Below are 16,454 nucleotides of genomic sequence, written 5' to 3'. Positions count from 1 at the left end.
CTTGGCTACCACGAGTATGCCAGTTTAAATGCTAGCTGCTGCGGGAGGGACACAACACAGCATACCCTTCTTTATGGTGAGAAAGCGACACAGAAATAAATACCGACTGTCCGCAGGACAGGCAGCGAAGATTCGAGTGAGGGGAACGCGTGATCGATAAATCAAGGGTTGGGGAGGGGAGCGTATCTCAGGCAGTTAGAGACGTTTGTAGAAATCTATGCCCCTTCGTGGAAAGACTGTCAAGGTGAGATGACCTTGAGGTGCTGTGCGTAGGTGGGAAAAGGTTCCGGAGAACAGTTTAATGGTACTGCCTCCGAGCGCCCAAGAGAGAGAAGTTCCTGTTTCGAGACAATACCTGTTATTTGGTTTTCTTCCAGTCGAGAGACAAGGGTAGGGGTTGGAGGACAAGACCCAGTGGGCGGGGCCAACACGAGCGGGCGGGATCACGTGGGCCCTCCCTCCAGCTATTGGAGGCCGGGCGAAGGGGCGGGGTTTCCGGTGGCAGCGGCATTCGGGCGTCGGGTGACGCTAGGCGGACAAATCGTCACGTGACACGGAAGTGACTACGAACAGGAAGAGGACGAAAAAAATAACCGTCCGCGACGCCGAGCCGAACCGGACCCGCAGCCACCATGAACAGCAAAGGCAAGGACCGGGGGCGGCTGAGGCCGCCGGGGGAAGTAATGCTGGCCCGGAGCGAGCGGGCCCGGAGCCCAGGGTCACTGGACGCCAGGCCTGGGGAGAGCTGCGCCGCGCTCCTGGGCCAGCTTCAGTGCCCGGGGCTGCGCCGGACGCCTTTGTCATTCTCGAACTACGGTTGCTCGCTCCCTCCTGGCCCGTTCCCCCTTAAACTCTGTGGCGCAGTTTGGAGCCGCGGGCTCGGGTTGGGGGGGCAGTGGGGGGGGGGAGAAGGCTTGTCGAGATGGGCATCTGCAGGAGCAAATGGGGAGCTAGAGGTGAGATTTGGGTGGGCCAATGGAGAGCTGGCAGAGGCGGGGCGCCGCGCTCCGGAACCACAGGCAGGCCCCCGGGCTTAACTAGTGAAGTGCCGGCGCTGGTGAGCGGGCCAGGCGGGCCCGACGGGTCTCTTTCCCCTTACCCTCGCTGGCGGCCAGAACGTCTCCTGGTTCCTGTGTCAGGACATTCCCCTCAACCCCCTCTCCGATCTCAAGGTTCACTTCCACCACTCACTTTATTTGGAAGTCGACCTTGAGTAGGAACCTGTGAGGTCGATGGGCACAACCACTGTTACTCATGAGGTCTTGGTCAGTTACAGCCAGACCTTTGGAGACCACCCAGAGTAGAGAGACAGGACACACTCTTGAAACATCAGCAAGAAGGGGTTCCCAGAGCTGCCCTGCATTCTGGAAGGATCTTGGGCCCAGCTAGACTTTCCCCTGACACCAGTCTTCTCCTGGAAAGAGCTTTTCCTGTCCAGTTAGAATCCAGCATCTTCAGTTATAAGGGTGCAAAGAGGATGCTTATTTTCTTGGTTCCAGGGATCAGGCCCTTCAGGGCAGTCGGTCTGTTTGCAAATCTCTTTCTGCTCGTTCCGGCTAGGCTACCCAGCATGCCCTGCCGTATTTTGGTGACTCTGTATTCTAGGCAACATGCATTGTTTTCTTGTCTTCCAGGTCAATATCCAACGCAGCCAACCTACCCGGTGCAGCCTCCTGGGAATCCTGTGTACCCTCAGACCTTGCATCTTCCTCAGGCTCCACCCTATACTGATGCTCCACCTGCCTACTCAGAGGTGCTTCCAGTTTATTAGACTTTATTAATGGAATACTCTTGGATCACGTTTTCAGTCTTTAGCTAAGTCTGACTCCACACATTTATTTACTCTCCACAAACAGGAAAGAATGCTCACATGAATAATCTAAAACATTGTATAGTTCAGCAATTTCTGTTGGGGTTGAGAATGCATTATCTGATTATTTTATGTTGTTTGGCACAGGCTGAGGTTAAGATGAGTTTGCGTTCCTTGAGCCTAACATTAGCTATAGCAGGAAGTGATCCAGGAGAATATTTAGTGGCAGTGGAAAGGCAACTTGTGTAACTCAGAGTGTAATCTGCACAAGGAGAATTAAGAATTGACTCATTAAAGAGATCTGAAATACAAATGTCATAAAGTAACTAGTTGCCTTCTCTTCTGCCTCTTTTAGCTCTATCGTCCGAGCTTTGTGCACCCGGGGGCTGCCACAGTCCCCACCATGTCAGCTGCATTTCCTGGCGCCTCACTGTATCTTCCCATGGCCCAGTCTGTGGCTGTTGGACCTTTAGGTTCCACAATCCCCATGGCTTATTATCCAGTTGGTCCCATCTATCCACCTGGTTCAGCAGTGCTGGTGGAAGGAGGGTATGATGCAGGTGCCAGATTTGGAGCTGGTGCTACTGCTGGAAACATTCCTGTGAGTATGACTTTGTCACAAAAAACTCAACCCTTGGGCTTCCCTGGTGGCGCAGTGGTTGACGGTCCGCCTGCTGATGCAGGGGACGCGGGTTCGTGCCCTGGTCCGGGAAGATCCCACATGCTGCGGAGCGGCTGGGCCCGTGAGCCATGACCGCTGAGCCTGCATGTCCGGAGCCTGTGCTCCGCAATGGGAGAGGCCACAGCAGTGAGAGGTCCGCGTACCACAAAAAAACAAACAAAAAAAAACCTCAACCCTTGCGTATTTTAACTTTCTGAAATGACTACATAGTTATCCTTTCATCATCCCTGGGTAATAGTTGCTGGTATTGGTGCAAGCACTGACGTCCAGTAGTCAGGCAGAAAGCACTGGAGGGGGCAGAACTGTGGCAAGTCAGTAGCATCTGGCACATTCACTGGTGTCTGAGTTAATCAGATTCCTTTGTTTTCCTGTCCTAGGAGTCCTGCCTGCTGCTTTTCCAGTTCACTTTTGGTACTGGTCTAGTAACAACTGCTCATTCATTCCATAAGCATTTACTTAATATTTGCCATCTGTATGGCATTGTATTAGGAACCATGATGATTAAAGAAGTAGAATGCACAATCCCCATTAGATTACATTTAGAAAGATACTAGGGCTTTTAGTTATGTCTCCTGCTTAGTTCTCTTATGTATGGGAATTAGAGCCCAAATGGTCCTTGCTAGGACCATCTACTCAATAACCACAGGCTAGGGATGAGGTGAGAATGCTGTCATCAGGTAGAGCTTTCAGATTATCCAGGGCCATTTGAAAACTGTTGGACCCTGTGACATAAGGCCCTGGACCTAGTACCCGCTCCCTGTATTTTAGAATGTGAGTAGGAGTGATTTTTTGCCCTGAAAATGCCTATAGGTCTGGACTACCCACACTCAGAAGGTATCCATAGGCTTCATCTTAGACCTGAAACCCTTTAAGTGAGTGGGTTTCCTGTTTATATCTTTGGGCTCACAGAGACTAGAGACCTGCTGTACCTGAATTGGTGGCATAGCTAGCTCTTTGAGATGCCATGGGTTAGCACACTGCCGTCTTCCTGACTGGTCCTCTTTCACCTTTGTCCACTTCCCTTCCACAGCTGCCCTGTGTCTAATCAACCTTGTCTTTTCCTTTCAGCCTCCTCCCCCTGGATGCCCTCCCAATGCTGCTCAGCTTGCAGTCATGCAGGGAGCCAATGTCCTTGTAACTCAGCGGAAGGGAAACTTCTTCATGGGTGGCTCAGATGGTGGCTACACCATCTGGTGAAGAACCAAGGCCACCTCTGTGCCGGGAAAGACATCACATACCTTCAGCACTTCTCACAATGTAACTGCTTTAGTCATATTAACCTGAAGTTGCAGTTTAGACACATGTTGTTGGGGTGTCTTTCTGGTGCCCAAACTTTCAGGCACTTTTCAAACGTAATAAGGAACCACGTAATGGTAGCAGTACCGCCCTAAAGCATTTTGAGGTAGGGGAGGTATCCATTCATAAAATGAATGTGGGTAAAGCAGCCCTAAGGATCTTCCTTTAATTCCTCTGGAGTAATACTGTACCATACTGGTCTTTGCTTTTAGTAATAAAACATCAAATTAGGTTTGGAGGGAACTTTGATCTTCCTAAGAATTAAAGTTGCCAAATTATTCTGATTGGTCTTTAATCTCCTTTAAGTCTTTGATTTATATTACTTGTTATAAATGAACTGCATTAGTTATCTGCCTTTTCCTTTCCGTCCTTTGCTCCACGTCCTACCCTCAACCCTCGTCTTCCATTCCTTCCCACCGATCTCCATTGAATCAATGGTGCAGGACAGAAAGCCAGTCAGACTAATTTCCTTCTCTCCTTGCACTTCTCCCCACCTGTCATCTTTTAACTAGTCTTTCACAAAGGATCCTCTGAAACCCCCTGTGCCCCAAGCACAGACCCCATTACTTCTGCTTTTGCGTCTCCTCAAGCAAAAGTGGAGGGTGCCTTTTGGACCCTCCTCGTAGGTTGTCTCTTCATACATGAACCAAATTTGCAAACCCAAATTTGCTTTGGTGCCAGAAAAACTGAGCTTTCTTTTAACAAAGGATGCAAACTGTTTTGTAAACAGCAGTTTGTTTATAATTTGAGGGGCAAGGAGGAGGATGCATTTAAAAGCCTGATGACTCTACAGCCAAATTAAGGGGAGTTTTCAGATCAAAAATTGGTTACCATTTCTCGTCAAGTGTCTGATGCAGCCACTCATGGCTCCCAAGAATTCCTGAGCTGGGTTAATGGGGTCATATCGTGAATGCCTCACTACTAAATGACTTGAGTCCAGTGAAATCTCATTAGGGTTAAGAATATTTCAGGGATCCTTAATATTTTGATTTTTGTTCTCTAAAATTGGATTTTATTTTATTTTATCTTATAATTTCAGTTCATCTAAATTTTGTGTTCTATACATGTGATGTTTGACTGTACCATTGACTGTTATGGAAGTTCAGCGTTGTATGTCTCTCTCTACACTGTGGTGCACTTAACTTGTGGATTTTTTATACTAAAAATGTAGAATAAAGACTATTTTGAAGATTTGAATAAAGTGATGAAGTTGCATTACACCTCACTTCAAGGATTCTTTACTCAGCTTGTTTTTAGATCTCTTCTGTATATATCTTCTTTTATATCCCACCTAGAATTCAGATCAGTGCTGCTGTCATTCTGGTTTTTTAAATGAAGCGTTTCAACTAAATGCAGGAGTACAAGGCTAAGATTTGACCATTTTCATGAGTTCCATTCTAGATGTTTAGATGTTTAACTTTTCTTCATTTTACTTCCTAAGCTCTTTCAGATTCTTAGGAGCCTATTATGCCAGAGGAATTCCGAACATAAACTTAGAAATAAGGGAACAGTTGATTCTAACTGGCCCTTAAGTTTGACTTGAGGAAGATGTTTTTTAGTATTTAACAGTTTGTGTAAGTTCAGGATGACCTTCAGTTTTTCCAAAATCCTGTTGGAGAAATACTGAAAACTCCTGGAACCTAGGTTGCCAAGACTGATCCCTCAACTCTTGGGTCTCACCTTGGGTGGACTTGAGCTTGAACAATGGAGGCACTATATTTAAGACCTCGAAAGAGATACAGCTTAATTCCAAAGTAAACAATACCTGAAGAGCTAGTGATTTCTACCAAAACATTGTACCTTTTAAACATACCTCATTTTGAGACTAAGTTAGCTCCAAGAAGCCTCTCTGGGCTTGATATAAAAGGCACTGGTGGGAAAAGTGGTAGGTTGGTTGTTCCTGGTTCCCTCTGTGTGTACGCAGAATGGGTCTGGGAAATTCTGGCCCTTGCCAGGATGGAGGCTAAACAACTAATCCCCCAGGGTATGTTTCTAATGACACTTCTAGGACAAACTTCCCAGGACCATCTTTGTTTCAAGACCCTGAGATTGTTCTGGGAACTTCTGAAACTTCCCTGGGGCCCCCTTTGCTTGGGAGAGAACACAGGCAAAGGAGTTAAGTGAGCAAAAGAAACTGTCAAAGTTTAAGCAAAGGTAAAGTGTAAAGGTAGTTATTTCTTGCACATGAGAATCTGATTTCTGTATCAATGAAAGATTTTAATTCCGAGAAAAATAGCATAAGTCTGGCTTGCTGGGAATATGGAAAGGAAGGGCTCAGATTAAGGGATGTGGCACGTTCATCACGAGAGAGGTCTCCACAGTCTCCTGCCCTCCTGGCCTGGCCTTGCACTGTGGTGTCCGGCCTCTGGGAAGAACTTCTATGGAACACTATTTCCACTTGGGCTGTCACTAGGTGACCAGGTATGGGACAGAGGAGCATCCAGTGACCCCCAACTCTCCTCCTCCCCTTCGACCTGTGGAAAAAGTGAAGATGACTGGGCACATACTCCAGTGTTGCCTGGTACAGCTCAACCTCGGTGGTCAGCCAGAAGCACCGGCTGTATGACAGAGGCCTGGCTAGAGACGTCACGAGCAGCTTTCTTCGTGTCCCTGGTCCCTGGCGTCGGTGATGTTAGCACTTGTGCCTGTGTCCCAGAAGGAGCTCAGTTCTGCCCATATCAATCGATGCTTCTCACCGGTTTCAGATAAAACTTCCACCTAATAAATTGTATGTTAGCACTGAAGCCTGGATAAGCTCCTTGGGGTCTGGGAACCATTAGATGAAATATTCCTCCTTCTCCCTGCCCTTGGCTGAGTTGCTCTCCATCTGGAGGACGGCGCCGGGCTCGCCTTCTGCAGGTTCGTAGGTGACGTAGCTGCCTTTGTTCTTGTACAGGTAAAAGAAGATCAAGATCACGACTGAGAGCAGGGTGAGGAAGACCACTGTGATAACAACTTGGAAAGGAGAGGGAAAATGCAGAGATGTTTCAGGATTGAGGACGTCTCAGTAACTCACAAGGTCCCCTGCATTAGACGATTCCCTCACTCCTGGTGAGGGTCCTCCTGCTGAAGTTAACTAGCGTCCACTTCCAAATCCATATTCTCCCACCAAGCCCGACTTCCTTGGTACATGACATCTGGAGTCTCTTTGTGCTTAGGGACACAAGGCTTTTGGTTTCTGACAAAACTGAATTCCCTCTCAACTAGTTCCTGATGATTATGATAGAAACAGGAAGGAGGGAAACAGGAAATCGCTTATCCCAACAGGAAGGGTTTTAAAATTCATAGCCTCGGGCTTCCCTGGTGGCGCAGTGGTTGAGAGTCCGCCTGCCGATGCAGGGGACGCGGGTTCGTGCCCTGGTTCGGGAGGATCCCACATGCCGCAGAGCGGCTGGGCCCGTGAGCCATGGCCGCTGAGCCTGCACGTCCGGAGCCTGTGCTCCGCAACGGGAGAGGCCACAACAGTGAGCGGCCCGTGTACCGCAAAAAAAAAATTCATAGCCTCCTGTAGGGGTTTCTGATCCCTCCCATCCTCTTTCTCACCCACTCAACAAGCTGCACACATCCTTATCCCTACCCCCATACTCAACTGTAGTGCCCATATGCACTGCAGCTGTTTGTGGCCACCTCCCAACCGGTCATTTACTGGCAGTACCTCTACACGAAGCCTCTGAGAGTCTTTTATAACCTTGTGTGTGTGTGTGTGTAATATAACTTGCATGCCCAAACGAGCCCATTAATGGATTTGGTCTCTAATCTGTGGTGCTTTCCCATGTAGGGAAAATCCTGGTCTATCACATTGTCTCTGGAGCAACAGAGCCCCTGAGCTCAGAAGGTCCCTTGATTTGGCTCAGAGCCTGTTACCTGCAATGAGTGCTGTGCTGGCTTCAGCTTCTGGGGACAGGGCCTCAGTGGCCTGTAGGATTGGGGTGGCCATCAGTTCTTCTGGAAAATTTAGCAAAGTGGAAAAGGAAATGGGGTGAATTCTTTTGTTCTAAAACACATGTTTGTCCTTCAATTTCACTACCCCACCTTCTTCCCTATTCAGACTTTTGTCATTTAACTCCTATAGGACATCTGTATAGAAAAACCGGGAGAATAGAGGAGAAAACAAACCACCACCAAAGACGATAAACATTTTGATGGATTTCTCTCTAACATAGTGGTTAAAGTATGGGCTCTAGAGCTGACTGACGAGGTTCCAATCTGAGCTCTTTTACTAGCTGTGTGATCTTCAGAAAATTACCTAACCCCTCTGTGCATCAGCATCCTCATCTGGAAAACAGAGATAATAGTACCTACTTTATAGGGTCGTTGCGACATGTATTAAGTAATTCAATAAGGGTAAGCTATTATTAGGAATACATTTTTGCATAAATGAGATCAAATGATAAATGTATATACATGTATATATCAATATATTTATATTATATGCCACATGCATTTCTTCACTGTTTTTACAAACTCTTTGTAAACATTATTTTTTAATAATGAAATAACGCTCCTTCCCTTATGAAACCCTTTTCTACGCTTCCAGAGTAAGCCCTGCAATTTGAAAGGTTCTGAAATAAGGCCTCTCCTACCCTAAAATATATCCCATATCTCGTTCTGCTATTGGTCTATCTGTCCTTCAGAGCCTGAAAGTCCCACTCCTAAAGTCACTACCCAGACTCCTAAGTGTTTCCAAAAGAAGTCAGGAAGCCTTCCATTCTCTCCTAGTTAGCATTTTAGTGTAGGGGTTTGAAAAGGTTAGTTACTGCAGGACAGAGGTATCCTGGGGAAAGCAGTCTGACTGACCCTAAAATCACCCACAGGAGGCATCTCAGTATTCATTCAATAAATAACAATAGCAGCACTCATTAACTCTCTACTCTCTTCCAGGTGTGTTCCAGGCACAGTGGGGGCAAGCAGAACAGACATGGTCTACCTTCCCCGAGCTCAGCCTCCACCACAGCAAGTTCACAGTTAAGAACTATGATACGTATGGCAAAGGCAACATCTGGGAGCTTAGGAGGGCATGTGGCAGAGGGGCCTGAGCTGGTCTTCCAGCACAAACAGCCTCCCCAGGAAGCAGGATTTGAGCTGGGGGCCGAAGCAGGGGTAGGAGTTTACAGAGTGAAAGGGGCGGGAGGTGGGGCACATTCTAGGCAGAGGGAAGAGCCTGGATCAAAGCTCCGAGATGAGAGGACCCAAAGGCCAGTGTGGCTGGAGCACAGGGCGTGAGCCTGATTCCTGTCTCTCGCCTGACACCTTCAGGATGCCATCCAGGACAAGGGAAATTCAGTCACTAGCGGTGGTCTGGTGAGCCTGGGAGCAGTGCCAAGAGGGGTCAGCGGTGTTGAAAGACCTTCTCACACAGGCCAGGGGAGGCCTGTTGAACCGTCCTGGTCTTGCCACAGGAAAAGCAGATGTGGGCTGCCTGGATCACCACCCCGCTCCCAGGGCCAGGCCAAACCCTTCTCCACTCTTTCTTTAGGAGCAGTGATACAGTCAGCTACTTTGTGGCTTCGGGCAAATGGTTACATCTCCCGATTCATCCATCCATTCTCATCTGTAACCAGTAGGAACTATATTAACCAACTCTGCAGGGCTATTGCAAAGGCTAAATGAGAAAACGCACAGGCAAGCATCATTAAAAGGGAAAGCCGCTCTAGGTTTGAATCCTGCCCCAGCATAGTCCTAGGTAACCTTGAGGAAGTTACCAAACCTCTCCGAGCCTCAGTTTCTCTCCCATGCGTAAAACAGGAGTGTGGTAGGCAGCTTCTAAGATGAATCCCAATGGTTCCCACCTCCTGGTGTTTACATCCTTGTGTAAGCCCCTCTCCCCGTGTGTCGGCTGGACCCAGTGACTAGGTTCTAACAAACAGAATACAGCCAAAGGGATGGGCTGTCACTTCTGAGATTATACTGTGACTTCCATCAAAGACAAGGCCTGAAGTTTATCCACCTGATCACTGCTTCAGACTGCTGCCCCTCACCACGCATGCTTTCCTCCCCCAAATGTCCTGGGGCTGCACACCGTCTTCCCACCATTGATCTAGAGTTCTACACAGCTGCTCTCAGTTTTGTCTTTCTTAAACATTTGAGAACTTACGATACACAAAGCACCGAGAAGAATAATGTATGTACAGAAGCTTCAATAGAAAGATGAGTAAGATTCAATCGATCAACAAGAATTTAGTTTGCACCTACCACGTGCCAGGGGCACTGTCATAGATGCTGGGCAAGCAGCAGTGATGAGGCTCACCAAGGACCCAACCATGGAGCTGAATTTTAGTGAGGCTTCAGAGAACAGATATGTATGAGTCCTCGGAAAGGGAATCCAGGAGGGTAGATGATTCCTAGTTGGGAAATTCTGCAAATAATCCCAATTATAACAGCTGCCATTGGCTAAGTCCCTGCTTTGTGCTGGGCATTTCGTATACATAATTATTAATCCTTAGAATTCCAATCACTTCACAGCAGGTGTTCTTATTTGCCCATGTGGACCCTGAGGCCCGGGAAGAGTTAAGTGACATCCCTCGTATTACACATGAAGGAACAGTGGATGCAGCCAAGATCTGAATCCAGGACTAGCCCCTCCAAAGCCCAAGGTATTTATACTAAGCCTTCCTACCACTGTCCTTTTCTTTTTTTTCCAATAGGGAAAACGAGGAAAAGGTAACAAAAGATAACTATGAGGCAGCACAACGAGCTTTCCAAAAGTGCGAGGTTTTACAAGATACGGACAGTTGCGGAAGAAACACCAGAGGAGCACAATCGAATACAGACCGTTGCATTACAAAGAGCTCTCCTTTAATGTGAACTTGCTCACAGGCGACTGGGCAGCAGGGAATGATATCAGTCACGTTGGTTCATATGCAACCTCAAGCTTTCTACAACTCAAGAGTACATTTCATCAATAAGGACCTTAAGAAACATAAAATGCACTAGAAGTACCTTCCTTGGACGCAGTTATCAGTTGGTTTCCACTTATACTAAGCCATCTGGTGATGCAGTAAGTACAAATGAAGGAGGTACCAAAAAAAATTACTTCTATACAAAAACATTAGAAGAAGGCAGAGCCATGGAAGAAATTTACCTCTATATGAAATCTACCTCTATGAGAAAACACTAGAAGAAGGCAGATCCTACATCAGATTTTTATTTTTGATGAAAATAATCTCTGTTGAAAGTTAAGTCTCTCTGGAACCAACTTCTAAAAGGAGGAAGCACACTCCCAGGGCACAGGGGGTCTAGGACAGACAGGGATTCAAGGTTCAATGTTGGTGGAGATTTAACTGCCAGTATTTTAATTCAGACTGTTGTATTTTTAGGGTTCTCATTACAAAGTTTCATAAGTTTTGAGTGTTCTGTCCCAATTCTGTCTTTCCTGTAAGACCATTTCCAGTAATGTGATTTCAGAATGTGAATCTTTTCGAAAATGCACATAAAGGTTAAAGGCAGAAACTTAGAAGAATAGTGTCAGGAAGCTCTGTACAGCTCAAGGTGGCAAACACATTGGAAGGACAATTTAAAAAGTGTTATATTTGGAGCAAAAACAAGGAAACGGGCCAGGCTTGCTGCCTGGGCCCGAAGCTAAGAGGTAGGAGGTAACAGAGAAACTAGAACTCTCCCAGCCCGTTTTGCCTCTGTCTCCTATCAAAGAGAATGATTTCTGCACTGAAGGAGAGCAGGAGCCTTGGTGATGTGGGGAAGTGAGCTCAAGAGAAGGGACACAACCCAGAAAGCACCAAGCTAATCTAAAAGGGATCCAGGCAAGTGACAGCCAAGGGCACCGAAAGAACATGTCAATGGGATCGCTCTTGGTGATACAGGAGCTTCTGAGAAAGACAGAGGGGTCAGGAGCCTGAAGGGCCACAGAAAGAGGCGGATTCTGTAAACAACTGGTGAAATTGATACAGTTCCTCAGCAAAATTCTAGAACGAGTTATAAGGAACTGCTTTGGGGGTCCTGAACTTGAAACCACAAGCATTAAGAGTTAATGTGAGACCGCTAGGAGCAAGCTGGGTCAGACAAGTCACACGGCCTTTTTTTTTTTTTTTTTCACACAGCCTTTTTAGACTGAGGTTCCAGTTTCACAGACAGAGAAATTAAAAGGCTAATTCAACAAGTATTTACAGAGTGCGTACTTTGTGCCAGGGTCCGTTCAAGGTCCTGGGCATAGATTAGTGAACACAACAAGCAAAAACTCATGCCTTCACAGTTCCTTAAACTACACAGAATTATCATAGGATCCAGGAATTTTACTTCTTAGCATCTATCCAAAAGAAATGAAAGCAGGAACTCAAAACAGATATTTGTACACCAATATTCACAGCAGCATTATTCACAATAACTAAAAAGTGAAACAACTCAAATGTCCATCAACAGATGAACAGATAGACAAAATATGATATATATATATACACACACAATGGAATATTATTCAGTCTTAAAAAGGAAGGACGTTCTGACACGTGCTACTATGTGGATGAACTTTGAAGACATCATGCTAACTGAAATAAGTCAGTCACAAAAGGACAAATATCGTAGGATTCCACTTGTCTGAGGTACCTAGAATAGTCAAATTCATAGAGACAGACAGTGGTTATCAAGAGCTGGGAAGAGGGGAGAATGAGGAGTCATTGTTTAATGGCTACCAAGTTTCAGTTTGGGATGATGAGAAAGTTCTAGAGAGGGATGATGGTGATGGTTGCACAACAATGTGAATGTACACGATGCCACTGAACTGTATCCTTTAAAATGGTAAATTTTAGGATTGGGTCAAGATGGTGGAATAGAAGGATGTGTGCTCACTCCCTCTTGTGAGAGCACCGGAATCACAATTAACTGCTGAACAATCATCGACAGGAAGACACTGGAACACACCAAAAAAGATACCCCACATCCAAAGACAAAGGAGAAGTCGCAGTGAGATGGTAGGAGGGGCTCAATCACAATAAAATCAAATCCCATAACCGCTGGGTGGATGACTCACAAACTGGAGAACACATACCACAGAAGTCCACCCACTGGAGTGAAGGTTCTGAGCCCCACATCAGGCTTCCTAACCTGGGGGTCCGGCAACGGGAGGAGGAATTCCCAGAGAATAAGACTTTGAAGGCCAGCAGGATTTGATTGCAGGACTTTGACAGGACTGGGGAAAACAGAGACTCCATTCCTGCGGGGCACACACAAAGTAGTGTGCGCACCAGGACCCAGGGGGAAGGAGCAGTGACCCCATAGAAGACTGAACCAGACTTACCTGCTAGTGTTGGAGGGTCTCCTGCAGAGGTGGGGGGTGGCTGTGGCTCACTGAGGGGACAAGGACACTGGCAGCAGAAGTTCTGGGAAGTACTCCTTGGCATGAGCCATCCCGGAGTCTGCCATTAACCCCACCAAAGAGCCTGCAGCCTCCAGTGGTGGGTCACCTCAGGCCAAACTACCAACAGGGAGGGAACCCAGCCCCACCCATCAGCAGACAAGCAGATTAAAGTTTTACTGAGCTCTGCCCATCAGAGCAATACCCAGCTCTACTAACCACCAGTACCTCCCATCAGGAAGCTTGCACAAGCCTCTTAGATACCCTCATCCACCAGAGGGCAGACAGCAGAAGCAAGAAGAACTACAGTCCTGCAGCCTGTGGAACAAAAACCACATTCACAGAAAGATAGACAAAATGAAAAGGCATAGGACTATGCACCAGATGAAGGAACAAGATAAAACTCCAGAAAAACAACTGAATGAAGTGGAGATAGGCAACCTTCCAGATAAAGAATTCAGAATCATGATAGTGAAGATGATCCATGATCCAGGACCTTGGAAAAAGAATGGAGGCAAAGATCTAGAAGATGCAAGAAATGTTTAACACAGACCTAGAATAATTAAAGAACAAACAAACAAAGATGAAAAATACACTAGAGGAATCAATAGCAGAATAACTGAGGGAGAAGAACGGATAAGTGATGTGGAAGACAGAATGGTGGAATTCACTGCCATGGAACAGATTAAAGAAAAAAGAATGAAAAGAAATGAAGACAGCCTAAGAGACCTCTGGGACAGTATTAAACGCACCAACATTCTTATTATAGGGGTCCCAGAAGGAGAAGATGGAGAGAAAGGACCCGAGAAAATATCTGAAGAGATTATAGTCGAAAACTTCCCTAACATGGGAAAGGAAATAGCCACCCAAGTCCAGGAGGCACAGAGAGTCCCAGGCAGGATAAACCCAAGGAGAAACATGCCAAGACACATTTTTTTTTTTTTTTTTTTTGCGGTACGCGGGCCTCTCAGTGTTGTGGCCTCTCCCGTTGTGGAGCACAGGCTCTGGACGCGCAGGCTCAGTGGCCATGGCTCATGGGCACAGCTGCTCCGTGGCATGTGGGACCTTCCCGGACCGGGGCATGAACCCGCGTCCCCTGCATCAGCAGGCGGACTCCCAACCACTGCACCACCAGGGAAGCCCGCCAAGACACATATTAATCAAATTGACAAGAATTAAAGACAAAGAAAAATTATTAAAAGCAACAAGGGAAAAACGACAAATAACATACAAGGGAACTCCCTTAAGGTTAACAGCTGATTTCTCAGCAGAAACTCTACAAGCCAGAAGGGAGTGGCACAATATGTTTAAAGTGATGAAAGGGAAGAAGCTACAACCAAGATTACTCTACCCGGCAAGGATCTCATTCTGATTCAAAAGAGAAATCAAAAGCTTTACAGACAAGCAAAAGCTAAGAGAATTCAGCACCACTAAACCAGCTCTATAACAATGCTAAAGGAACTTCTCTAAGTGGGAAACACAAGAGCAGAAAAGGACTTACCGAAACAAAAGCATAACAATTAAGAAAATGGTAATAGGGGCTTCCCTGGTGGCGCAGTGCTTGAGAGTCTGCCTGCCGATGCAGGGGACATGGGTTTGTGCCCCGGTCCGGGAGGATCCCACATGCCGCGGAGCTGCTGGGCCCGTGAGCCATGGCTGCTGAGCCTGTGCATCCGGAGCCTGTGCTCTGCAGCGGGAGAGGCCACAGCAGTGACAGGCCGGCATACCGCAAAAAAAAAAAAAAAAAAAGAAAAAAGAAAATGGTAATAGGAACATACATATCGATAATTACCTTAAACGTGAATGGATTAAATGCTCCAACCAAAAGACACAGGCTCGCTGAATGGATACAAAAACAAGACCCATATATATGCTGTCTACAAGAGACCCACCTCAGACATAGGGACACATACAGACTGAAAGTGAGGGAATGGAAAAAGATATTCCATGCAAATGTAAATCAAAAGAAAGCTGGAGTAGCAATACTCATATCAGATAAAATGACTTTAAAATAAAGACTGTTACAAGAGACAAGGAAGGACACTACATAATGATCAAGGGATCAATCCAAGAAGAAGATACAACAATTATAAATATATATGCACTCAACATAGGAGCACCTCAATACATAAGGCAACTGCTAACAGCTATAAAAGAGGAAATCGACAGTAACACAATAATAGTGGGGGACTTTAACACCCCACTTACACCAATGGACAGATAATCCAGACAGAAAATTAACAAGGAAACATAAGCTTTAAATGACACAATAGACCAGAAAGATTTAATTGACATTTACAGGACATTCCATCCGAAAACAGCAGATTACACTTTCTTCTCAAGTGCACATGGAACATTCTCCAGAATAGATCACATCTTGGGTTGCAAATCAAGCCTCAGTAAATTTAAGAAAATTGAAATCATTATCAATCAGCTTTTCCGACCACAACACTATGAGACAGAAATAAATTACAGGGAAAAAAAACGTAAAAAACTCAAACAAATGGAGGCTAAACAATATGTTACTAAATAACCAAGAGATCACTGAAGAAATCAGAGGAAATAAAAAAATACCTAGAGACAAATGACAATGAAAACACGACGATCCAAAACCTATGGGATGCAGCAAAAGCAGTTCTAAGAGGGAAGTTTATAGCAATACAATGCTACCTCAGGAAACACAAAAGGGCTTCCCTGGTGGTGCAGTGGTTGAGAGTCTGCCTGCTGATGCAGGGGACACGGGTTTGTGCCCCGGTCCAGGAAGATCCCACATGCCGCGGAGCGGCTGGGCCCATGAGCCATGGCCGCTGAGCCTGCGAGTCCGGAGCCTGTGCTCCACAACAGGAGAGGCCACAACAGTGAGAGGCCCGTGTACCGCTAAAAAAAAAAAAACAAAACACGAAAAAACTCAAATAAACAGTCTAACTTTACACCTAAAGGAACTGGAGAAAGAAGAACAAACAAAACCCAAAGTTAGTAAAAGGAAAATCATAAAGATCAGAGCAGAAATAAATGAAATAGAAACAAAGAAAACAATAGCATAGATCAATAAAACTAAAAGGTGGTTCTTTGAGAAGATTAACAAAATTGATAACCTTTAGCAAGACTCATCAAGAAAAAGAGGGAGAGACTCATATCAATAAAATTAGAAATGAAAAAGGAGAAGTTACAATGGACACTGCAGAAATACAAAGTATCCTAAGAGACTACTACAAGCAACTCTATGCCCATAAAATGGATAATCTGGAAGAAACAGACAAATCCTTAGAAAGGTATAACCTTCCAAGACTGAACCAGGAAGAAATAGAAAATATGAACAGACCAATCACAAGTAATGAAATTGAAACTGTGATTAAAAATCT

General features: G+C 45.9%; 2 protein-coding genes across 5 annotated transcripts in view; one reads left to right on the top strand and one right to left on the bottom strand.

Moving 5' to 3' along the window:
* Nucleotides 1–503: 503 nt before the first annotated feature.
* On the top strand, nt 504–3,823 carry DAZAP2 (DAZ associated protein 2). The gene is made up of 4 exons (XM_079936749.1): nt 504–645; nt 1,635–1,753; nt 2,166–2,411; nt 3,561–3,823. The coding sequence occupies exons 1-4, from the start codon at nt 633–635 to the stop codon at nt 3,687–3,689; spliced, it is 507 nt and encodes a 168-aa protein (XP_079792875.1). The 5' UTR covers nt 504–632; the 3' UTR covers nt 3,690–3,823.
* Nucleotides 3,824–5,129: 1,306 nt separating this feature from the next.
* Nucleotides 5,130–16,454, bottom strand: part of SMAGP (small cell adhesion glycoprotein) — a 28,387-nt gene continuing 17,062 nt past the window's right edge. For 3 of the 4 annotated variants that reach the window (XM_079936750.1, XM_079936751.1, XM_079936752.1), the window contains exons 3-4: nt 7,653–7,733; nt 5,130–6,743 (exon numbers count right to left, since the gene is read on the bottom strand). In XM_079936750.1, the coding sequence (XP_079792876.1) occupies nt 6,565–6,743; nt 7,653–7,733 (260 nt within the window). In that variant the 3' untranslated portion in view covers nt 5,130–6,564. The remainder of the gene's footprint in view (nt 6,744–7,652; nt 7,734–16,454) is intronic. The other variant, XR_013830485.1, reaches the window with a different exon arrangement.

This window comes from Stenella coeruleoalba, assembly GCF_951394435.1.
Source record: "Stenella coeruleoalba genome assembly, chromosome: 11".
Classification (NCBI taxonomy): domain Eukaryota; kingdom Metazoa; phylum Chordata; class Mammalia; order Artiodactyla; family Delphinidae; genus Stenella; species Stenella coeruleoalba.
Note: the sequence above shows the minus strand (reverse complement) of the source record. Positions and strands in the feature narration are given on the sequence as shown.